Source organism: Condylostylus longicornis, unplaced genomic scaffold (genome assembly GCF_029603195.1).
Source record: "Condylostylus longicornis isolate FDR11 unplaced genomic scaffold, ASM2960319v2 ptg000026l, whole genome shotgun sequence".
Lineage (NCBI taxonomy): Eukaryota > Metazoa > Arthropoda > Insecta > Diptera > Dolichopodidae > Condylostylus > Condylostylus longicornis.
The window spans coordinates 671,255-697,560 of NW_026577995.1; the positions used below are offsets into that span (position 1 = coordinate 671,255).

The following is a 26,306-nucleotide window of genomic DNA, read 5'->3' on the forward strand; positions in this document are numbered from 1 at the left end:
AAGAATTTAAGAATTGCTTTTTGTTTTTCTGGTATAGTTTAATACCTATGAGTCGTCGCGTAAACACAACTATTTATGTTATTACATCTAATAAAAGTTGGGAGTCATATTTTATTGTATTGTGAACTTATTTTACATTCACCATACAGGACATGAAGTGAATCAGAAATGTCTTTATTCCAATTTCAACGCCGATATCTATCTTTCTCTTTCTTTGAGTTGGTGTTGTCAGTTTTGCCGGTTCAATATTCACCTTTTTTAATAGATGACAATTTGGTGAAGAAGTAAAATTTTGTCAGACATTTTCAATAAATCATCTTTAAAAAATTTGCTTAGTAGAAATAATCCACATAAAAAACATAAATCATCATGTCTGAGGAATCATTTTATGGTAAATAATATAAAACTTGTTACAAACTATTGATTGTTTATACTCTATTTTGAGAATGAATATTAAATAAGCTTTATTTAAGGAAAAAGTTCGTATACATTTTTAAGATGTTTTTTTTGTTTTAGGCGTTACATTAAAAGGAAAAGACGATACCGTAGAATGGGATGTTTTGTCTAATGATGCAGATTATCCTAGAGGACAGAAATTGATAATTAAACAAATTTTGTTAGGGGCGGAAGCAGCAGAGGGAGAATTCAATGTAGTTGAGGTATGTAATATAAAGTTTGATTATGAATATACATATGTACATACATATTTACATATGCATATTATTTGCGTTATCTGCATGTTTATTAGAACTTTTAAAAAATTTTATTCAAAGTAACTTTAATGGCGGAATAATGAAATAATTAAAAATTAGAACATTCAAAAACCATCCATAATACAGAATTAATTATAGGGTATGTGCCTTTTGATGGGTCCTACCTTGTTATATATACACCTATTTTGTATGTATGTAGATAACCTATATGTATAAAATACACAATAAGAGTATACAAAATATACCCCTTTCTAACTATGTAGGGTTTTTTTTTTTTAAATTAATGAAATTGGAGTAGCATCATATAAGTAAGAAAAATTTATCATCCGGAATAGCTGTATATGTACGTAATTTGGATAGGAAATTTTCCAAACTTAGTGCCTATGTATTAAAATAAAATTTAAATTAATTTAGGTAATATGTACATGTGTACGTATATAAAATTTCGAGTGAAATTTTTATTACAAATTTTTTTTTACAAAACTAACCATTAAACAATTGTTTTTTTTTTAATAAAACCATAGATGTGTGTAAGGATTAGGTCCATGAGTTTTCGTCGAATAAAATTCAAGTCTAAGATAAGGTTTATCGTATATTAATATCAACTCTGACCGTTCATTTCATCAAAAAATTGTATGTAATATTTCTCCAGGTAACCGGGTAAAAAGTATAAAAACTGACAATTACGTGGTTGAACATAAATTAAATATATTGTACTCCACATGGGAAAAACATTTTTTTATTCAAAAGGCCTTTCCTAAATTTCAATCAATCTGTATCTTTATGATTGAAATTTAGGAAAGGCCTTTAAATAAACGAATTTCAAATAATGCCCGCATTTGTACTACGATGCATGAAATTATTTTTTTCACTTCTTCTTCATTTCTTTTTGTCAATAGGGCTTTAATTAACGTATTAAAAAAATGCAGGGGAAAAAATAAATAAGTTACGAAACAACAGCCAAAAGCCGTGGATTGCATCTTGCATATATACCTGCATTCATAAATCATAACAAAAATTGTATTATGTTAAAATATGTGAGGTACAAAAAAAAATTCGTTATTTTATTACTATTTTAGTAAAAGTTTGTGAAACTACACATATAAAAAAATTTTTAGATTTAAAACAAACTCATTTTTATTTCTTAATAAGTATGTATTCATATATTTTCTTAAACCGTAATTTGTTCTGTTTTTTCATTATAAATTCCGTCTATTACACTTGCAGCAGTTTTTCCGCATCGTATACTTGGTTCAATTTCTTTCTTAAATCGGTATAATACACCTGCGGTTTCAATTTTCCAATTCCAAAAAATAAGTCCACAATTCAATTCTTTTAGATCTTCCCTTGCCGAAACTAAATTCTAAAAATACAAAATAATAATATATTGTACAATTTCAATAATTTAGTATTAAATAGTACCATTGCTGCAGTAGAATCTATAAAATTCACTCCCTCGCCATTTAATATCACATATTTACACTTATTTTGAATAACAGCCTTTACAATTTGACTTTTAACATATTCGCCTGATGCATATAATAAATTTTCACTGATAACAATAACAAGACATTCTTCATCCAATATCTTCAAAAAATTAATTTCAATAAATTTATTAAAATGATAATTTAAAATTGTATTATTTGAATACCTTGTCTTTCGATATTTTCAACACTGGCCTTGCACTTTTAAATAATATTAAAAACATGTTGACCCCTATTCCAATTATCATACCATAATCTAAACTAAAAAATAGGCAAGATATCATTGTGACAACAAATGGTATGCAATCAATTTCTAAAAATGAATAGATACATATTTTTATGGGGCTTTTTTTAAAGAGTGCAATTTTCAATTACAAAAATCTTACTTTTTGCTCTCCATATTTCAGAAATAACTTCAACATCAACCATATGTATCATTGCTGCTATGATTATAGCTGCTAAAGAAGCTTTGGGTATATAATAAAAAGTTTGGGTTAATAATGCCAACGCCAATAATATTAGAGTACCGGTTACTGCGCCACCTAAGGGTGTTCTTACACCACTTGCATTATTTACTGCGGTTCTTGTAAAAGAACCAGTGATTGGCATTGAATGGAAAAATGAACTGGCAAAATTACAAAGCCCAAGAGCAATCATTTCTTGAGATGCATCAATTATTTTACCTTTAGCTATTCAAATAAAAAAAAAACAAAACATTAAAAATGAAATATTCAAATTATTACATAAGAATGAATTTCAATAATTTTTAAATCCATATATTTTAAATAAGCATTTAAAAATTACCAAATGCTTTTGCAATAGCTATACTTTCGAGTATTGCTATTAGCGGTATTATAACTACTGATGAGCTTAATTCACGCAAAACTTCAGGAAACGTTAGGGTGGTTCCATTAATAGTAGTTGTAAAAGGTGGTATCTTGGGTACTGGCAAACCAGGTTTTATACTACCAGTTAATCTAAAAGGTTTGAAATCATCTGTTGTTAAAAGATATGCTACTAAAATTCCAACAAATACCGCCAATGCATTTCTAGATAACGATATATATTTATAAACACCACGAAGACGTCCTTTTAAATCCTTAAATTTCTGAAAGTAAATGAAATTGAAAGAAAATTGTTTTATAATGATGATTTTTTAAGACATGTGTATTTACCCTCAATATTAATAAAGCTATTAAAGTTCCTACTCCTAGTAAGGAATCATACAATGAAACTTTCGTAATATTAAGGAAAAAATTTTCCCATGATGCTATAAATTCATTAGAAGGACCTATAATGTACTTATTATTAATATTTTTAAAATTTTATTAAGTTCATATTTATAAAATTTAAAAGTTTATGATTAAATTAACTTACTTGCTAGCCCAAATAATGAATTTATTTGTCCGCTTCCTATTGTTATGGCGGCAGCTGTCGTAAAACCAGTTGTAACTGGAACTGATATAAATTGTACTAAAAATCCTAAATTAAAGATACCGCATAAAAATACTATTATTCCAGTTAAAAAACATAAAAGTACTGCAAAGTCTGGACTACTTTCAACATATTTAGCGACCATTAAAGCCATTATTGCTGTCGGACCTATAGGAAGAATAAAATATTACAAATTATTAAAAACGATAAATTAAAAAAACTTAAAAAACAAAATAAATGTAACATAGTTTAATTGACAGTTATTTTAGTTTATAAAAACTGTATTTTGAGATGGTAGAAAATATTTTTCTGAAAAAATTTTAAAAAGAAATGATAAGAGTTTAATCTTTAATCAATAATAATATTAATTCTCAAAATAAAAATTATATTTCTCTTACCTACTGTAATATCTTTTGATGTTCCAAAGAAAATATAAACAAAACATCCCATAAATGCTGCATATAATCCGTATTCGGGGCCCAAACGAGCAACGACACCGTATGCGATTCCTATATATAAAATATGTTTATATACATACATGATATACCGATACATGATAATATATAAAAATATATTTTATTTGATAAATTGTTAGAAAAAAATATACCTTGTGGTATAGCAGTTAAGCCAACTGTTAAACCTGCTACAAAATCCATTGTACCATCACTAATTATTTTATATTTGGGTAACCATTTTATTATTGGAAATTTATCGTAAAAAAACTGTTTACTACATGTTTTCTCAACTTTCCGTTTAAGTATAAAACTACCATCACATAATTGTTCTTTATAAATTTCATCTATGAGAAAAATACAAAAAAAAAAAAAACAAATTATAATTAAAAAACCAAAAATAAAAAAGGATGAGGATTTTATGGAAAACAGCTCACCTGATAAATTTTCATTCATATTGAATAGAGAAAAATTGAAAACAAAATTTTCTCTTCAGTCTCTGAATAACAAAAAAATAATGATGACTAAATTTCAATTTTACCTTTATTTTATGTTTGCCGATTTAAAGCTTCCTATTCAAAATTATATAATAAATTAAATGATCGCACTTTTTAAATAATTTATATTATCATTCGTTTTTTTTTTCTAACACTAAGGTAAAATAAAAAAAAAATAGTGCTTTTATTTTTAACGTAGTTTTAGGTTTACGATGACAAATAACACTTTTTTTAATTTAATTAGAAGTATTAATAGATAATTGAACTTAAATGAAATTATGATCATTTGAATAGTTGTTAGCTTTATGCTTGAATAAATTTTTAACCCATTCATACATACATAGTTACATGTGTTTTATGTACTTTTATTAAAATGAGAGAAATTTTAGTTGAACTCCTAAAAATATATTTTCAGAAATATTATGAAATATAATTTCAGAAATAAGTTTTTTTTCCATAATTCGCATGTATTTTTTTGGGAATTACAAGTTTTCTTTAAAGTATATTTATGCTTATTTATAATAAATTATAAGTAATAAGAATAACTGAGTTATAAAAGGGTTAAATATTCGAAATTATTCATTAGTTTCATGTAAAGATTAAAAAAAAAGGAACTAGAATATTTTTACAAACATTTTAATAATTAGAACATTTAGTAAATTTTAAAAAATAAAAAATGGCTATAATCGTTTAACTTTATACAAAGCTCTTGTTACTATAGGATAAAATATTTATTCTGGGACTAGAATTTCAAAAAAAAATTAAACATTTTCAAAGATTTGAATAGAAATTAGACAATGTAATGTGAAAATTTTGTTTGGTTGAAAAAAGTTGACATCGTAAATTACAAAAAATGATCCGTTTTTGCTAATTTTCTTGATAATATTTTGTTGGTGTGGGATGATCGAAAAAATATTAAAAGCTCTAGTACTGTTAAGATTTCAAAACCAAAAATAGGTTTTGTAAAACGAAAATAATAAAAAATAAAATTGCTTATGTTTAACGCATAATTTTTTCCTTTTTCTGGATGTATATAATAATAATATGTGTATATAATAATATATACTTGAAGGATTATTATTATTGTATTTGTAAAATTAGAATCAAAATCCAAGTTACGTTCTAAATTATAAAACTCAATAATAAAAAGAAATTTGTAAAATTTTTTTTGTAATGGTTTTTCTATTCAAAAATAGATGTCGCAATCATATTGAGAAAATTTTTACATTGTATTTTGAATTCTTAAATTATTTTCATATGTGCCCGCATAATAGAAAAATAAAATTATAAAATGCTTATGTTAAGTTTCTTAAATTTGAAAAGAATTTTCGAAATTTTAGAAATGTGAACTCAAAAATTCTAAATAAAAATCGATATAAAAACTTTTATATGATTTTCAACTTAGTAATTCAAAAGAGAAATGATTCTAGCACACCTCTTGCGAAATGAATTTTTACAATTTTAAGTTTTGAGTTAGAGATACCAAATTATTTGCTTTTTCTTAAAGAATATTATACCAAAACCACAGAATTCTCTCTCTACATTAAAATTCAATATTAACGAATCTATAAAGATTCTTCGTGTACGCATTAAAAACTAATCTTTAAAAAAAAATTAAAGAAAATAATTCATAGATTTTACATTTAAATTAATTTTTATAATTTGTTTTGTAATTTTTTCTTTTTTATTTCAATTATCATATTGGTGTTATTAAAAAATATTCTTATTTTGGTTTAATAGTTTAAATTTGTTTAGTAAACAAAATTCATATGCGTATACATACTAAGTCTTTTATAGATTTTGTGTTAGACAGAATTTTACAATAAAAAAAAAATATAAATATTATTTTATCCTCATGTTGACTTCCTTAAGTGCCGGTTGAACAATTTTTTAAAATTTTATTGTTTATAAAATTTTTAATTTCTTGTTTTTTTTTTTGCAATTTTTATTGTACGTCGTGTTTTTTTTATGAATTAAAAAAAAAGTTATTTCCGTTGTGTTCCAACAAAAAAATAAAATAAGAAAAGGGAAAAAACAAGTCATTATTATTATAATCATAAATTGATATAAATTTAATAACAATTAAGAAAAGTGTGAACTGTTGTTTTAATTAATTTATAATTAACACCTTTAATAAATTTATTTGTATATTTATTTTTAAATTTGCTAAAGGTTTAAGCATTTAGCGTCTTCATTTTCACTTTTTTTTTTTTCGGTTTTGGTGAAATGCTTTTCATATGTCATTCACAAAATGTATGTAAACTTTTTTAAAATTTAAAATTTATAATTAATTAAATATGTTTTTTTTTTTTGCAAGTAATTATATAATAAGAGTTATTTTTAATATAAAAAATTAAAATTGTTAAAAATTTTCTATAAATATTTCTGTATTTTTTTGTTTTTTTTTTTAATATGACGTAAATTTTTCAAAAAAATATATCAGATTATTATTATCAAGATAAGAAATTGAGAAGATGAATTTTTTTCTTCTTTTTAATTTTAATTACGTCTTTAACTTAATAATTACAATTAAATTTCAATTTCGATTATTGCTAACTAACTAATTATAAATATTTTAATATTGGTACTCATAATTATTGGAATATTTCCAATTATGTATGATTATCAAAACAAAATTTAAAGTGCTTTAATTATGTTATTGAACTGAAATTGATTAGCTTTGATTTTGAAATATGATTATCATATATATTTTTTTTTTTTTTAAATAACATGCGAGTGGATTATTAATATTTTTTTATTGATTAGAGAAAAAAATGTTTTAAATATACCGGACACTTAAAATACTTAAATTTTTTTTAAAAGGCCCTGCTCGTATACATGTATTTATATAATATATAAATACATTAATTTTTAATCAGTATAATGATGGTTTTGTTTTTGTTGATTTTACTTATATATTAAGTATGTGAGGTTTATTTGAAAGAAATTCTTTCAATTAAATTTTGAAATATTTCTATGTTATTCGCGTTATATAGATTATTTTTCTTATATAAATTGCAAAGATATTTGAATATAAATATTGGACATTTCCATAAATGCAGTTATATGAATAATTAATTTTGAAAATGACTTAAGTTTATTTGCAAGTTCAACTTTATTTGCAAGCAATGAATAATATTTTTATAGAATTTAAATTGAAATTTATGTTGTCTGATAGGAAAATAAAATATTCCGTAAAACAAATAGCCGAGTTAACCGAATTTTTATTTATTTTTTTATACCCAAATGGAGTAATATTTAATATTTAATTAAAATAGATTTAAAGTCTCTTTCAAAATAAAACCATTCATAATATTCATATAAATATTCATAAACAAATGTTGCTAATATAATTTGTTTGTAAACACTGCTAAATTTTTGTAATATTATGTATACTGAAATTATTATTAAGTGACAGATTTAAATTATATTAATTATATTTGATTTTATATCAGAATAGTTATTGAATATATTTTATATTCATGACGTTATATTTTGAAGTGATTATTTTGCAGTATTGTGTTGATGAAAATTTTTAAAAGTAAAATTACAAAATATTTAAGAATAATCATCGATATCGTGTGTTCTGCAGTACGAAATACGTTGATAATATTTATAAATAAAATTTAAATTAAAAATTTAATTTTGCAATATAAAAAATTTCCGAACTTTTCTATTAATGTAATTAAGTAGTGATTTGAAGAAAAAAAAAATAGAATCTTTCACATATTTAAATGATGTTCGATTTTTTTTTCTTAGAAAAATATATGCACTTATATTTAATATACAATTATACTATATGTAATTAATTTCAGAAAATTTAAATAAATTTTTTTGTATACGGTATACACGGTATATATATATAAAATTTATTAGCAGAATAAATGAGTTTTAAATTTATAAATACAATTTTTATTGTTTTACATGAAATCGTATAATGATTCTTTTTCAGTATATTCAAAGATTCTCGTAATTGTAAAGTTAATAAAATTAAAGTTTGTAATTAATTTATGAAATAAGCTTTTATTTGACGTACATACTCGTAAGCGTAATTAATGTTAAATTAACAATAATTAAAAATAAAAATTCGAAAATTAAAATAACTTTTTTTTTGTCAAAGAAAACATTACTTGTTTTTGCATATTAATCATGCAATTATATCCGAATTCTAACGCATTGCTCAAATATGAATTAAAATGCCGCTATTTTAATTTTAATTGTGTCCAATGATTTGTTTTTTAATCCAAATTTACTACTAAATTCATATTAATTATAATTATATTATAATTATAATTATATAATATTATAAAATACTCTATATTTTATTGCAAAAATCACCAGTAGTTGATGAGTTATAAATTCATTAATTCTTGAATTATAAATCAACTAATAGGTTATAGTCATATTGTTAGAAAAAAGTTTTAATCAAATTATTGCGGTGTATTTGTAGAATTCTCAGATAAGCATTGATATTTTAAAAAGTGAAATTTTTATGTACATGTATTTTATTTATGTACAGGTACTATAATTAATATCGATATAAAATTTGTATAAAAACAAAAGCTACTACTATTTAATTTAAAAAAATAAAAGACTATATTTGACATTAATGCACTAGAATTGATAGATATTCTAATCTGAAAATGACTACAGAAAATAACAACTAAAATTTAAAAATTGGAAATTTCTCAAATAAAACGTCATATAAATTCTTACTTGAATCTTACATGAAATCTAATTATGTTACATATTTGGTATTTTTAGTTTATATTTTATTGCACTAACTTAACTTCCTCTAAAGATATGAGTTTGCTCCGTTTTTTTTTTTTAAATAGAAATTCAAAACAAAAAAAAAATAATTATTGATAATTTTTATTCTGGAATATTAAAGTACAATTTATGATCACGTGTATTGCATATTATTTAGATAATAATGATTAATATGGCAAATGTACAGTTTGTTTACAAATTATAAACATACATACAAAAAAAATAAAACTTACAACAAAATAAAGTATTAGAACAAGTTTACAGTAAAGTCTCCTACAAAATGAACATGTAATAATTTTTTGTTGTTGTAAATATATGAATAATGAATTGAAAAAAAAATTTTTGATAATTAAAATTTTGGAAATTATTTAAAAATATTTAGACTTTAATTCTAAAATTTGATCAAATCATTTTTCAAACATCTAAGTTCATATTTCTATTTCTAAAATATATTTATGGCTTTCGAAAATTCTATTCTACGAATTCATTGAAATTTAGAAAAAAAATGGGGGGAATTATTTAAAGAATTAATTAACCTATTTTTCGTAAAATTTTTTCGGAAAAATCAACGAATTGCAGTGTTTTTGTAAAATTGCAATCCTCATAAAGAAAATAATTTAAGGACATTTTAAATCATATAAAAATCTGGGTTTGCAAGAAAGCAAGCTTTTGAAATAAATGAAAATAATTTCTCACCAAATACATTTTTAATAATAATTTTGGTGAAACACTAATATGCAGTTTGTAAGAGGTTTTTAAAATATAAAACTAATTAGATTTGACATTGACAACTATAGCATGTATAACGAATTTATCCAGATCACTACGATATTTTAATTTCATTCATATTTTCTTTTCTAATTACTCATTTACTATAATTATCGTACAAAATATTTCTCTTCTTTTTTTTACTTAAAAGCACATTTTCTTTTTATTTTACACATATATTTTTTTTTTTATTAAGTCGGCTATCAAAATATCATATAACAAATATATGTATGTATGTATTTAAAATTTTATCATTATAATTTATTCATATCTACAAAAATTATTTGAATTATAATCGAAATGATCATAAATTCCTTAATTACATATTTCAATTATTTTTCTTTAGAATCGATTACAAAAATTTATTTAAATACGTCATTTATTAAATAGATTATTATTTTAATCCATTATTTAGACTTTAATTATTGAATTTTAATTTCCTATTATTTGTTTTTACTTTTAATTCACTTTTTGGGTGAAAATTAAAAAAATATCACAATAAGTAGATTAAAAATTTATTAATTCTTTGAAGACTTTAATAATAGAATTTTCATATAGAAATTCCAAATTAATAAATTTAAAATTAATTTAATTCCTTTTCAATAACATTTTCGATGTGCACGTTTGCGGCAAAAAGGAATAATCGCTAGTATGTTGATTATTGCTAGTTTTCATGAAAACAAGAATTAAAATTTACATAATTTTTTATACTCCTTTTTATAGTTTTTTAATTTTCTGTTAATTCACAGCGAGGGCTCAAAAGTTGTTAATTACATTTTGGACTTAACTCCTACTTATGGTTGCAATTTTTCTTTTCGTACATTTTATATAATTTAAAAGATTTTTTTTTTTTTTTGCTTATTAACTCCAGTTTTCCCAAATTGTTTCGAAAATTGTTTTAGACGCCAAAAGTTTATTTAGGTTTTTATTTAAAATTTTTGTTTTTAGTTTTGTTAGATATAAATTATTTTTCTTAATTTTATTTCTGGATTATGTAAGAAGACTTTGATTAAAATTTGATTTTGCAGCAAACACTTATTAGAAAGTTTGATAAAGATATTTTGGCTAATAATGTTGTAAATATTTAACGATAGATTTATATTTTAGCGATATTTCAAACTGTAGTAATTAAGAAATAACTAGTAACTTAGCCAAAATAAATTATAAGTATGCATTTTTTCGGGCATAGATTTCAACATTGAAAACATTACAGCGTAGTTACCTAATTTCTTTTAACTAAAATCGACTTTACCGATTATTCCATATTGCCACAATATTATTTCTGAATTTAATTAATATATTTTTCTTTTTTATTAAATTTTTAATATTTTTAATTATGTTATAATTATCATTACATTATTGTAATAGATTTTTTTTTTGTTTATTATTGTAAAATGTGCGCTCGGAATAGAAATTATAGAGATAATTTATTTATTTTTTTCTTTTAATTTTTATTTAATTATTTTCTGTGTAAACAATAATAATAAAAATAATATGTAATACTAATTTTTTTTTATTTTGTATTTATTTCCTTACTAATATTTTTATTTTTATTTTTTATTTTTTTTTTAATTTTAAAAATTGAAAAATGTAAATTAATACTTTTATAAAATTAATTATAAATTTCTTTGTATGAATTAATACAGTAAATAATATAAGTAAAGCGAGAAAAAAAAACACAAAAAAAGAATATATTAAATAATATTATTAAAAAACAAAAATACAAGAACGCGTTCTTTCCTCTTTAACTTTTCAACAGCGAATGAAAATCTCAAAAATTAAATTGAGTAATTGAAGGTTTCATTACAATAAATTAATTAAATGTTTATTTATTTTTTTTTTTATATTTTTCATTCATATTATTAATATATATTTTATCTGTGTTAATATCTATGTATAAATATATAATATAGATATGAGTGTCTGTATATAATATTTTAAACATATTGATATTTAAACACTTAATAATTATTATTTTTTTCTTTTACCTGTAAATATTTTGCAAAAATGGAAAAAAATAAAGAAAATATAATAAAAAAAAAATACTTTTATTACTTTCTATCAAAGGTGACTTAAAATAAAGACTTAATAACAGTTATAGTATATTACTTTTATTCAATGATAAAGATTTAAGTTAGTTGAAAAAAATTGTATTGATAATAATTGATAATTGATAATATAAAAGAGGTTTTCACGTTTAAAGTATTTTGAAACTAAAATATGCTATATTTTTTTATTTATTTATTTTTCTGGTTTTTTTGTTTTTTTTTTTTCATAATAATTTGTTACCACATAATTTTATATTCAGTTAAAATTTATTAGTATAAAAAATTATCAGATTCGTGCTTACTTTAATAATTTTAACGAAAATATTTGGTTTTATTATTGTGAGAAAAAAAGGCAATAAAAAAAAAAGTCTGGGGTTCGAAATCTTGTTGGAACCCTCCTGTATATTTCGAATAAAAATGGACATTATCAAAGCTGATTTTCTTCAATTCTATAATGCTATTTTTTATTATTTTTGCACTTTGTTTTTGTCAATTAAACTGACAAAACTATGAGAGAGTGAAGAAAATATTGTATGTAAAACTATTACCATTGATTGTGACGGTTCGAAAAAAAAAAATTTTTTTCAAAAAAGAATTTCCAAAATTCTCATTTTGAATACGTTTTTGTCGAAAACTACAGTTCAGAGACCTGTAGGAACAAAAATAAAAATCTATCAGCTTTATTAACAATCGTAAATGGAAGTGCATAATGGTAACTTTATGTTGCACGACTCCGAAGCTATTAACATTTATTTATATAAAAGAAAATCTGGGTTGCTGAAAATTGATCAAAAATCCTCCCTGAAATTATTTGAAACATGATGCGAAATACCCTGCCAATAAATTTTAATAAATGGAATTTTCTTCATTTAAAATTTTTTTTTTGCTAAATTTCAGATTCAGAAATTTATCAATTTATTTTGTAAATTTCGTTTTAAATTATAATTGATCTCCAAATAAATTACACCTTATACAAATATTTTTATTATTAATTTTATAAATTTTGAATAAAAAAAATTGTTTTAAAATTTTTCTAGTTTGACTTTATATAATTTATATATTTATATATTTCACTTCAATTATTTAAATTAAATAAAATATAATCTTTAAATATTAAAATTATAAAATTCTATTTCAATATTTTTTTTAATACTATAAATGTAGTATTTTAACTCCAATTTCAATTAACATTATTTATGTATATTAATTTTTTTATATATAAATTTTAATTTGGTTATTAAATCAAAAACTACTAACAATTATAAATTTTTGTATATCAGTTATTAAATTACTTATGTGTGGTGTTCAATATTTCAATATTTTCAAGTCTTCAATATTTTTGACATTAAATGACATAAATCTTTCAAATTTGTATTTACATTTTTTTTAAAAATAAATTAAAGAAAAAAAAAGGGAGCAAGAGAGAAAAAGAGAGAAGGAGAGAAAATAAAACAAAAACAACTACTATAACAATTAATATTATTATTTTATATTTTTTTTTATTATTATTAAACTTGCTTATATATAGAGAAAGTAGTTTTACTTTTATCTTACATATTTTTTATTTATTTGTACATTGTTGAATTTCGGACAACAATGTATGTATATATATAAAATTTTACAGAGTGTTATACAATAGTTTAATTTAAAAAATATTAAATAAAATTCAAAATATAATATTATTAAAAAAATGTATGACCAAAATACTGATATTTTATATTATTTTCGATAAATATTTAAAATTATACAAATTGTAATAAAATATATTGTGTTCATCATTGCGAACTCCTATTTTCGGACACTTTGTTATATTTTCTTTAATAGATATCATTGTATTTAATAAATGAACAATAATTTTCAAATAATTTAGCAGTAGTTGTAATTAATTAATTATAACTGTAATTCAAATATAAAATTTATAGATTCATTAAAAATATTTTATATTACAAATTTCCATTTTAATTAATTTACTCTTAATCCTGAATATATTAGTATTAAATAATTATGCAAGTATGTTGAACTGTATGAAGTCTTTTTGGAAATTTTGCGACTTTTAGGAAGATCTAATCGCACTGATCGCTACATTATGTCTTATTTAAAATTTATTATTTATAAATTGTTCTATACAAAATTCTTATTTTGAGAAATTATTTTGATATGTCTTAGGTATTTTATATCTATAAAGAATTAAAGTTTTACGGAATTTGTTAAAAAAAGTGTATCGCAAGCTTTAAAGCAGTAAAACTCACGAGCTTTTCAAACCGCCGACATTTATTTATTGCAATTTTTATTAAATATAATATTTAATAATAATTATATTTAATATCTAATTAAATATAACATCTATAATATAAAAGAAAAGGCATTCTGTTAAAATAATTTTAGTTAATCAAAACTAATTTTTAAATAATATCAATTGCATACTTTCAAAGCTATTTAAGTAATTTTATATTTTATTTTTAAAATGCTGAAAGGCATTTGAAATTTTTTTTTTATAACGTGAAAGTTGATAGCAATAAATAAATGTTTCTTGAATTGTTATATGAACATTATTTAAAAACTAGTTACAAAAATTAAAAATAATTATTGAACGTCTTATGAACAAAACAATATGTATGTTGTTTGGCACCACACTATTATTTTTAAATCAATTACATACTTACATATTTTTGTTTTCTTTTTTCTGTATATATTTTTTAGTACTGTTTAGTTTGATAACTTTTATTTTACAGCAATTTATAGTTGCAATAGAGCTTTTGACATTTTGAATACATTATTAAAAAAATTTTTTTTTCAGTGTGTTTTAGAACACTCTGTATTTTTAATAAAATATTTCGAAATTCTATCCTAAATATAGTGACTATTATTTAATCGAATTTACGTGAATACGTTTATCATACAATTAGTTTGATTTTTTTTTGTAAATAATTTGCTTGTATGCTTAATTATTGTTATTAATGGTAGATTAATATTAATATAGTAAATGTTATTGCCGAAAATATGTGTGGAAAAAACCAAAAACAACAATAAGAAATTCATGCAAGCTTGGATTATGGTTTGAAAATTTGCAATTTATTATTTTTTAAAGAATTTGCATAAAAAGAAATGAATAAAGGGATCGTGTTTTAGAAAATTGTACTTCTAACTTTGTCGGATTGTTGAAAAAATAAGTACACTCTACGACAAAAAAAAAAGCCGCAAGCAATTTTTAAAATTGATAGAAACTATAGTTTAAATTTCAATTGGAGTTTATTTTTGGCACAATTTAGAGTAAATAGTTCATAAATTGTTTTTATAGAAAACCGCGCTTAAAGCAAGGGCTCAATATTGTCATGGTTGAAACATTTCCAAAAATTTATTTACATAATTATAAAAAATAAAATAGTAAAACTAAAATTAATATACATAAATATTTTGAGTCTTAAATTTTAAAACAGAACTGTTGACATGATCGATTAAGAAACAATTTATCTGATTTCTAACGTGTGGCACTTCCACTCCATCATTTGAAAAAATAGACAATTTCAATAATAATATAAATAGATATTTTCGCAAAAAATGCTTTGTTATATATGTATATATGAATGTATGTAGTGTGATGTTCAAAATTTTAAAAGAAGTAAAGGTATAATTCTTTATTTGAAATTAATTTTTTTTTTTGTCGATATCAAATATTTGGAAAACTGAATTAATATTAAACAATAATTGTATGATTATTTCAATAGTACAAATTCATATTTACATAGTATATATAAATTTACATATACTGTATACATACATGTATACACACATTTTTCTAAAAGATATTTGTAAAATATTAAGTGAATTAAGAGAGTAATTGAATTTTTTATCTCATGATTTTAATTAGAAAGAAATTGTCAAATTAAGTTTTTTTTCAAAAAATATCATTGTTTACTCATTTCTATTATGCAATTATACTTTATTATATAACATGTTAGTATAAATTTTTTTAAGATCTGTAAATATATTCAATTGATCAGATATATTAGTTTTATGTGGGCACATTTAATTCGTCTTAAAAGCATTGAAACATCTCTTGACACCAATTTTGTCGCAATTATTTTATTTTGCTCATATTTCGGTATTAACGAAACCAAATTTTATTTAAACGAATTAAGTTAGATTTCAGAAACCTTTTTACACTATACAATGCGATATTTTCACACGAATCGCTTCAATACAGTCTCTTCTTGCCCTTGAAAACACAATTTTGTTATGGTCAACTATTTTTTTTTGCTTTTTTATTAAATAAATATAGACATTGTTTTGACTTTGACCAATGATATTTGATTTCCAATACAACTTAATTTATGCTAGTTTTAACTAAAATTTATTGTTTATTCTAGAGCTAGAAGCAAATTAGTTTTAATTAGTTTGATGCAAATTATTTTGAAATAGAATCATAAATATGTAAATTTTAAAATCATATTTTTTTTTTGTTAAGATTTCTTAGTTTTTCCCAACTTTAAATTATTTTTGATAAGAATTATGATAGTAAAATTTACTGATATGTCATAAAAGTAAAGAGAACGTCTTTCATTTCAATTGATTTTCAAAATTGACAATTAATCGCGTATATTATTATAAAAATAAATATAGTAAAAAAATAAAAATGGTGCAGTAATTTTTTATCAAATTAACCTACATTTTATATATTAGTGTTTAAATAATAATTATGTATGTATATGAAATTATTTATTAAAGTTGTAAATAAATAATATGATTTTTTTTCTTGTACAGTATTTACAATATTGTAATGTAAAGTGAAGAGTACTGACATCTTTGAAGTTTGAATCAAATTTTACTCACCCTATTCACACTACAAATTTTATATGGAAAAAATTTGTTAAAGTAAAACACGTTTTCCAGGTTTCCCTTATATTGTGAATTTTTTTTTAGGTTTTTTGTTTGTCAAATAAAAGAAAATTTTAAAAGAAAAGTTTTTGAAAAAATTTCAAACCGTAATAATTTTTAGTAAATTGAAATCGAAAAATATTTCAAAATGAACATGAATAAAAAATACCAAAATATTTTTTCAAAATTTTTAAATAAACAAAATGTTAATCGGGACAAGTTTACTGTCAGATGAAAACAGCTTATGCAGTGTGAATTTATTCTCTATAACATGTTAATCGTACAGTATAACACGTTATTCTCCTGTAGTCTGAATAGGCTATTACATTTAAATTGTAAATTTTTGATTTTTTTATATTAGTGGAAATCCAACATTTTTACAAAAGTTCGTTATTGTGTTCAATAGAGCTGTAATGGCCTAAGGAATTGTTCTTCATTTTCAAAATACTTAGTTTACTCCTCTTTTCACTCTATTCACTTTATTTTTCACTCTGTTCATGTAGTTCATTTTTGCTTTTTAAAAATTTTCTTAAAAATTAAGTATTTAAATATTTCAATCGCAATTTACTAGAAATGTCATATTTGCAAGTAGGCCACTAATATCCAGAGCGCCTCACATGTGGCGATGCCAAATAAATTATTTTTAATTGTAGCATTGTGTACATAAGTATAGCTTATAATGCTATGGAATAAGATAATTTTTGTAATTAATTACTCGATAAACTGCTTTTTTGAGGGGTGCTAGTGAATATTACATTTTTTAATTTAAAACAGTGTAAAAAAAGTAGTTTTAATTTTCACAATAATTGTATAGAAAATCTAAAACTAAAAATCTAGTTCTAGATTATTTAAATATATTACATTCATTTTACTATAATGAAATTAAAACATAATTATCCTCGTTTCACAAATCTCCACTATAACTTCCATGTAAAAATAAACAAAATGCTGCATTAGTAATTGCTTTTTAAGCTTTAAAATAATTTGCTAAAATTTCTGAAATTCAAATTAAATTCATTTACAGAAATTCAAATTTAATTCACGTATTTTTTTTTACTTAATCATATTTTGTGTAAATTATAATTCTGATTTTCTATTTATTTTTAAACGTATAACATAATTAATTATTCAAGAAACATAATATAATATTTATTTAATCGAATATACTAAAAAAAATTTGTGTATACTAGTGTGTAGTTGAACTTATATGACATTTGACATTCATTCCAAGTTTTTTTTTTAAATAAATTTCCCTGACTAGCGTACATACATATATAATTTTCCGTATAATTTTTTTTTACTTAATTTCCTACTTAAACAGCTGCAAATCTATTAAATTTGTAAAATGTAAAAATTATAATTAGCACATTTTTAATTTTATCAAATTATATTTTGAATTTTGTAAATTAAAAATGGATAATTATCTCAAAAAATGTCAAAATTAACAAATATGACAATATAAAAAGCTCATTTTATTTATTCCTAATTGATCCTAATTTTCCCTTTGTATTTTTCATTAAAATGTACAAAAAATTGTAAAACTTAGCTGAAAATTTATTGAAAAATTTTTAAATTTAATTAAAAAATCCGAGAATTAAGGTGAAAATATTGTCCTCCTATATTTCAATTCTCCCCTTGTTCACATTTTTATACGTTAATAATATTAATTGCGTCATATTTCCGTCATAATTATATTAAAATATTATGCAGTCTTTCTTTATTTCTTTCAGACAGAGTTCAGACTGTTGTTCGCACTTATATTTACATTTCTAAAGATAAAGGCAAATATGTAACTGCAATTATTCTTTTTTTTTTTTGTCACTATTCATATCCGATTATCATTTTTATTGGCTTGAGGTAAACAGTAAATTTATTTTCAATGTGCTAGTGCTAGTATGTATAAATACTTTTGCTATTTTGAATGTATTTTAAGATTATTCGGTTTTTTCGTTACATTGAATCATTTTTTTTTTATTATAATGTAAATATAATTTTATTAAATATTTTTTTTTCAAATTATCACATTTATTTAGAACGAATTTATTTCCGATTTAAATTTTTTAAAAATAAATATAATGCAATCATGTGATTTATAAAATCTATTCTATATTAGCCATTATATCCCGTTAACACTGAATCAGAATTTTAGTAATCTGCAACATTTGTCCTTTAATTTATGTATAACTGAATATTTAATTCGAACTTATTTTCTATATTAATTTTTAATTCACCGGGCGGTGCAAGAAAGTGAGTGAAAAGAAATTTGAGAACTTAAAGTAATTGAAATGTTTTTTATATTATGTTTTTCGTTTTGTCAAAACCTATACAATTTTTATTCCAATACTTATAATTTTGTTTAAAGTGACAAGTTCATTAAATAATTCTAAAATTTTTTATATGATAAGTTAACAAAATCAGAAGCCTAACTAATTATTGGGTAATATTTATGTAGCACGATTGACTATCCACAAACTACATTATAGCACTTTATCTGTCATGTATTTAGGGGGGTAGTTTTTGAATGAAAAGCTGGACATATTTTATTTTAAGAATATTTTTTTAATAAGCCTCCTACTGTTATTGTGGTTTTATTTTATTCTCAATTACTAGATTGGTTATGTAGGTTGGTGTGCTTTAAAATGTTTACATGTTTAATGTTATACATTTAAAGTGTTATATAAACAACGACGTATTTACACATCCCTTTTTTTTTATTTTATTCTTTAACTTATTACTAGTCGGTATTTGCAATAAAATTTAATTAAATTTTATTTTTGTGTTTATAATGTACATTGGCTGTTAAAGTAAACTAAAATATTTTATTTCAAAATATTTTTAACTTTTATTTACTTTGAGAAATTTAAATTTTTTGTGAATTAATTTTAAAAATATTCGCTGAAAGTTTCTTTTTTTTTGCAATATTGTTTAATTTCATAATTACAAATTTAAAAATACATGTAAAGTATTTTTAAGTTTTCTGTCGTAATATGTGCTACAGTTACACATAAAATATTAAATAGGACATGAACTCATAAACAGGATGTGAATTCACTTTTCATTAGTTCCCTGAAAGTTCTATGTAAATATAAACATTTTATTTGTTATTAAGTTTTATTAGCTACTCATTTAAAAAAATTGTTCTTACCCTTGCTTTGTTGTTTAAGTAGTTCAAAAACTTTATAAATATTTACAAGCTTACAATAATAATGCTTACAGTTATAAAATTATTTCTGAAATTTTAGTAAAAATAATATGCAATATAATAAATTAATAAAATCATCATTATTAAAAATGTGTAAATAAATTTAAATTTTATTTTATAATTTTATTTTAAACAATTTTCAATGTTTTATTTAATTTATTAATTTATTTCATAATTGTGTCAAAGTAGTCAAATATTTTGATTGTAATGAAAAATAACCATAAACCATTTTTTTTTTCTTCTGTCGTAAAACAAGAAACAAAATAGAACAAAATAGTTTCAATCATTGTTGCAGCGCAAGTTATTAAAGAAAACTTATTTAAATATTAAATTTGCGAATTTTAAATTTATGTAAATATTTTGTTTTCTACAGGGTTTTTATTAGAAAAATTTAGAACTTTTTATTTTTATACTCGAATAACTCTGATAAAAAAGAACTTCACACTTTAAAAACTCAGTTGTTTTAAAGAGTTTACCGACTGCTTTTCGTACAAAAAGGGAAATCATGTGACGGGACCAAATTTCGGATGTCGAGTTTTCGGTGGGAAAACGCTTGTCCATGGTATAGAGGAGTGTAAATAAACTATTTTTGAAGAGATGTGAAGAGATGTTGGTTTGTTTGTCTGTCTGCGGGGCGATGTTATTTTGGTTGTGTGACACACGATCAACATTTTGCGGATCGATTTTTCATTTTTGCACGTATAAAGAGAAATAATCATTCAATTTCCCTGAAATATAATATTTAAATTAGAGATGTTAAAACGATGAACCGATGAATTTCTAAATTTAAGATCTGGGATTGGGAACCGCACCAGGAGCTGATTTTACATTTAATTCCACATCTACAAAACTAATTGATGGAATTTCTTGTAATTTGAGTTTTGCTTGTTGCTGAAACTATCTCACGAATTTCATTTTTTAAAGCGTGTATATATGAATATTAATTATTTTGGAATCAATCAAACTTATGCAAATTTATGAGATCAAATAGCAATCGATCTCTCGATCGGTTCAGTCAAATAAAATAGGTCAAATAAATTTTCTAATATTGTAGCCAATTCCTAAAAGAAATATATTTTCATTACATACACAACGTATATTGCCTGTTATACCTGTTATGAACACTTTCTTATCTGTTCTTTTAAAGGAATTTCTGGTAATTTTTGAGATTTAATTTATAATTTCAAATAAAATTTATAAAAAATAAAACATTTTTAATATTAAAATTGTTAAAAACGAAAGCAATTTAGTGCAGAACATTTTAAAAGAAAATTTTAGCATCAATTCCTGCTTATTTCTGTCTCCCACTCCTTATTTAAACCTACCCATTTATCATTCAATCGATAAATACATACACATATATAATTTTGTTAATATTAGTGCTAAATGAATATTTAATTAAAATTAACATGTATTCGAATATTACCTAAAAATAAAAAAAATTTTAAATTTTTTATTATTAATTATAATTCTCAAATATTGATTAGTGATCTCGTAATTAATTTGAAAGAAAAAAACTACGACCAAAAAAGAAAAATAAATTTGCATTTGTATTATAAATAGAAATTTAAAAATTTTAATTTACACTTTTTAAGCAAGATTTATTCAGTTTCCATATTGTTTATTTGTCTGCTTATAGGATCCAGACTTACTCTGACATTTTGAGATTTTATTCATTTAGGCATTAAAAAATTATACCTAATTAGTAGTAAGTTGTAAATTAATTTTACGATTTTTCATTAATAAATTTGCTGCTTTCCCTTAATAATATAAAATTAAAAAAAAAATGCTTTATCGTTTTTTTTTTACAAAATAATAAAAAATTCAACAAAAAATTAAAGAAATATTATTTGTGTTCATATTAAATTAGTTTTTGACAAAGATTATGCTCTACAGGAAACGCACTTCTCAGAGGTTCAGTTTAATATTAGATCACTACTGATTAGATCAAGAACGACTTAAACTGTAAAGCAGTGCTTTTAAAAATATGTACAACTTTATTAACAACTGCAAGTGAAATATTTATGACATATTTAATTCTCTAATAATTGTAAAAACAGAATCAGAGCGGCGAAATAAACGATTTTCGTTATTAAAATAGAACAAAAGCGGTATATATTTTATAGCCAACGCGAGTGTAATTTCGCTTCATTCTGGGTCAGTTCCGTTTTACACATATTTTCATATTTAAGACAAATAGAATAATGACAATTAGTAGTATAATAATGTCAATCCTAGTGTATTTTTAAAAATAACTTAGTTAAAGATTGTCAATTAATGCAACAAAGTTTTAAGTTAAATTGCGCGCACATGCTGCAGAAGAACCTATACATTAATGAATTGTTTTGAAAACATCATCAATCTTAAGGTTTATTTCCACTTAAAGAATAACAAAATATTTGGTTTGATCCTATTGGATCAAACCAAATATTTTGTTTGATCCTATATACTACAAAATTCACGAGTTTTCGTTTATTCAGTTCTAGAATAGTTCTATTTTGTAGTAAGTTCGAAAATTCACGCTACATACACTGATCATTCGAAAATTACTATAAAGTGCGTTCGAAAATTCAATCTGCAATAAAGAAATGTTAGAAATGTAGCACAAACCTCTAGTATAAAGTTTGTAGCTGGCTCATAAAATTTCCTTAAAAATTTTAAATTTCAAAATGGCAGATTAAGATGTTGAAGGATTATTAAAGTAAGTTTTCTTTAAGTCTTCAAATCTTGTTAAAATTGCCTTATTTTACAATGAATTAGAAGACGAAAGGTATTGGGATACAATTTCATAAACAATATCATTTCTGTTATTTTCGAACGACTGATTATTTAGAAGTTTCAGAATTTGTAGACTGCGTAAACAAAAAAAAGCTTACCTAAAGTTTTTCTATAGTTTCTAACGTTGCGATTTAGAAATTTTAGTTTTAATGTAGAACTTTCAGCGCAGCGTGCATAAACGAAAATCCTCTAAATGTATTAGCGTGTGTTTTTCACTTTCCTGCAATTATAAAAAACAAGTTAAAATCTTAAAAATAATATCCAAAATTAATTAAGAGAAAAATATTTCTTTTATATTTACCAATTATAAAATTTAAATTATTGTCATAATTAAAAAAGGAAAAAAAGAAGAAAATCTAAAAACTTTATGACTGTTATATAAATTTTTTCTTTATCCAGTTAATAAAATAAAAGTTGACGATAATTCATTGTAAAATTTAAATCCAAATAATTTAGGAAAAGATGTTATAAAATTTAATTTTGTAAATATCGTAAATACTAAATATTTACCATTGTTTATTTTTTTAAATTTAATATTTTTTTTATTTTTTATTTGCTTAATTTTTATAATATCAATTATTTTTTCAAAAAATACTGAAGAAAATGAAATAGAATAAAATTTGGATTCTTTTTTTGAAAGCAAAAAAAACACATAATCAGTGTGCCAACAGTTATTTTATAATCTAGAATCTAGATTTTAGATGATAATTAATTGTAAAAATTACAGAAAGAAAAATTCAAAATGTTGGTTTAGAATTAAAAATTTTTTTTTTTGGAAATTATATGAGGCAATTAAAGTTTTAATAGAGATAGAATAAAGATAAGGTAAACTAGTTAATTAATTCTAATATTTATGATATTGTTCTAAAATTACAAGTATTCTAAAGTACAGTTACTGAAGAAATATCTGTTTTGCTTTGAGGTAGGCCCATAAAATTTGTCAATAACCATCAGTTTTTCCAAAAGAAAAAAAAATAACAAATAAATTTTGTTTAATAATTGTTTAAGTGGAGGCGGTTCCTTATTTAATTATAAGAATCTGTTGTTTTTTAAATAAACTTTTTTACTTTTGTAATGATGAAAAATAATAATTTTTTTTTTGTTAATTTTTAGGTACACACTGTAAAAGATTCACTAAAAATTCCAATTGCTGTATTAAAAGCTGGTGAAACCCGTGCTGTTAATCCAGATATTGAATTTTATGACACATCAGTTACATTCAAATTGATTCAGGGTAATGGACCAGTTTATATTCTCGGGCAAAATCTAAAAGATGATGTTGAAGTAGTTGATATGGATTCAGATGAAGAAGATGAAGATGAAGCTGAAGAAGAAGAAGTACCCAAAAAGAAAATAAAATTAGATAACAATGCTGATGCAAAAGGAAAAAACAAAAAGAAATAAACAATTAATTTTTAATATAAATATTAAGTAAAAAACAAATAAAAACTAATTAAAAAATAATATTAAAAAAAAAAAAAACAAAAAAATACAAAAATTTGAATTAATAAAATTACCCTTTAACACATTCTTACTTTATAAATGTTAAGTCAAAAGTAGAAGGATAATAAAAAAAAACAAAACTTTTTTTTTAAGCATCTTTTTTTTTTTTTTAAATTAAAAATTATTTTTGCAAAATTTTTATAGTTTATCAATTGTAATTTAATTTTTTTCTTACTATAATACTTTTATATAAAATAATGGTTGCGATTATTTAAATAATTCAGTAATATCAATTTAAAATAATCAAAAATTGATTTTTAATTAAAATTTTTTAATTAATTACAATGAAAAAAAAAAGGATTATTTGATAATTTTATACTGATATCAATTAAATTTAAATATTTTAAAATTTTTATGTATTTTTAATATACATACTTCCATACATACTTATTGTATTTGAAATTATACGTATATTGACTTTTTTTTTATAAGAAAACCTAAAATTTGTAAAAGTTTTGTTACTTTCCACAATATAAATAATACAAATAACATGTATTAAATTTTGTTTCATATGACTTTTCAATATTTAAAAAAAAAAATGTGTAACTGAATGATTTTTACTTAAACAAGACAAAATAAAAAAGCAAAAGCATTAAAGAACTGTATATAAGTAATAATATACGAAAATAAAGTTAAAACGTCTATGAACGATGATTTTAATTTATTTTTTTTGAATTCATTATTTATTTTTTCAATTTTAATATTAGTGGCAGTAAAATTGTTGTAATAAAAAATGTGGGTATACATATTATAAAGATATTGATGAAGATAAACGTTTCCTCCATCTTATAAGGGTAAACCCTTATAAAGCAATGAAAAATATTGTTTAAGATTTCATTTATTTTTGAAACTTTATATATATTGCTAGAGTTACATTTCATTTATTCCTAAAAATTGTAGGTAAATTAAATCACCAAAAAGTGATTTAATTTTAAATATTAAGTACATAGTAAATTTGAAACACATTTAATAATTAATACACTTATTATGATCGCCGAAGCGAATGAGTAGGCGAGTTGAATTGACTAGGCGAGTTCAATGGGGGTTCTAACAATTCTTTATTGCAGATTGAATTTCCGAAGGCACTTACTTTATTGCAGCCAGTAATTTCCGAATGATCTATATTTTTAGTGTACTGCAAGTTAGAAACTATTCTTGAACGGAATAAACGAAAATCCCCATTGCTTTCATTTGCCATATCCAAAATGGTACTACCGCAAGACATTAGAAAACCTACCGAAAATAATAAGGTTAATACCACATATATGTACATTTTTTTTGCAAAAACAATTGATTGTTCTGAACCAAAAGTGTTTTTGGTTCTTTTTTTACGCTTAAATGTATCAATATTTTTACAATAATTTGTAGAATTTTAGATACATACTTTACAGATAGTTTAGGTCTTTTTATTATATCAATATAAATTCTATAATATCCAATGAAAAAAAAAAGTTTGTATTATTATGATTTCTGGTTTCATTCGCGAAGCTTATCACACAGAATTTTCATCCGACAGATTTGAATCCTCATTCGCTTAAATTTTGGGCGAATACGCTAATAATACCAAAAATCCATATTCGCCAAAAATCTCATTCGTTTCGCCGAACATAATAAGGGCCTAAACCCTAAATGAACGGTAAAGCAATTATATATGTATGTACATGTCAGGTTTCCAAAAATTTGAATGGGTTTTTTAGTTTAGATACGTTTCAAGAATTTACCTGTATTTCTTGTAGTTTTCAAGATTTACCTGCAACTTTTGCAGCAGCACAAAGGTTTTTA

The 26,306-nt window shown here is 22.0% G+C and overlaps 2 protein-coding genes across 2 annotated transcripts; one reads left to right on the plus strand and one right to left on the minus strand.

Moving 5' to 3' along the window:
- The first annotated feature begins 224 nt into the window (after positions 1-224).
- Positions 225-24,604, plus strand: LOC129607050 (nucleoplasmin-like protein). Its single transcript, XM_055517746.1, has 3 exons — positions 225-391; positions 517-659; positions 24,135-24,604. Exons 1-3 carry the CDS (start codon positions 370-372, stop codon positions 24,423-24,425), a joined length of 456 nt encoding a protein of 151 aa, XP_055373721.1. The 5' UTR covers positions 225-369; the 3' UTR covers positions 24,426-24,604.
- LOC129607049 (sodium-independent sulfate anion transporter) lies at positions 1,715-4,662 on the minus strand. Its single transcript, XM_055517745.1, has 10 exons — positions 4,521-4,662; positions 4,239-4,430; positions 4,030-4,140; positions 3,575-3,799; positions 3,373-3,488; positions 3,002-3,305; positions 2,584-2,886; positions 2,365-2,510; positions 2,136-2,300; positions 1,715-2,076 (listed from the first exon to the last, which is right to left on the minus strand). The coding sequence occupies exons 1-10, from the start codon at positions 4,537-4,539 to the stop codon at positions 1,885-1,887; spliced, it is 1,773 nt and encodes a 590-aa protein (XP_055373720.1). The 5' UTR covers positions 4,540-4,662; the 3' UTR covers positions 1,715-1,884.
- Positions 24,605-26,306: the final 1,702 nt, after the last annotated feature.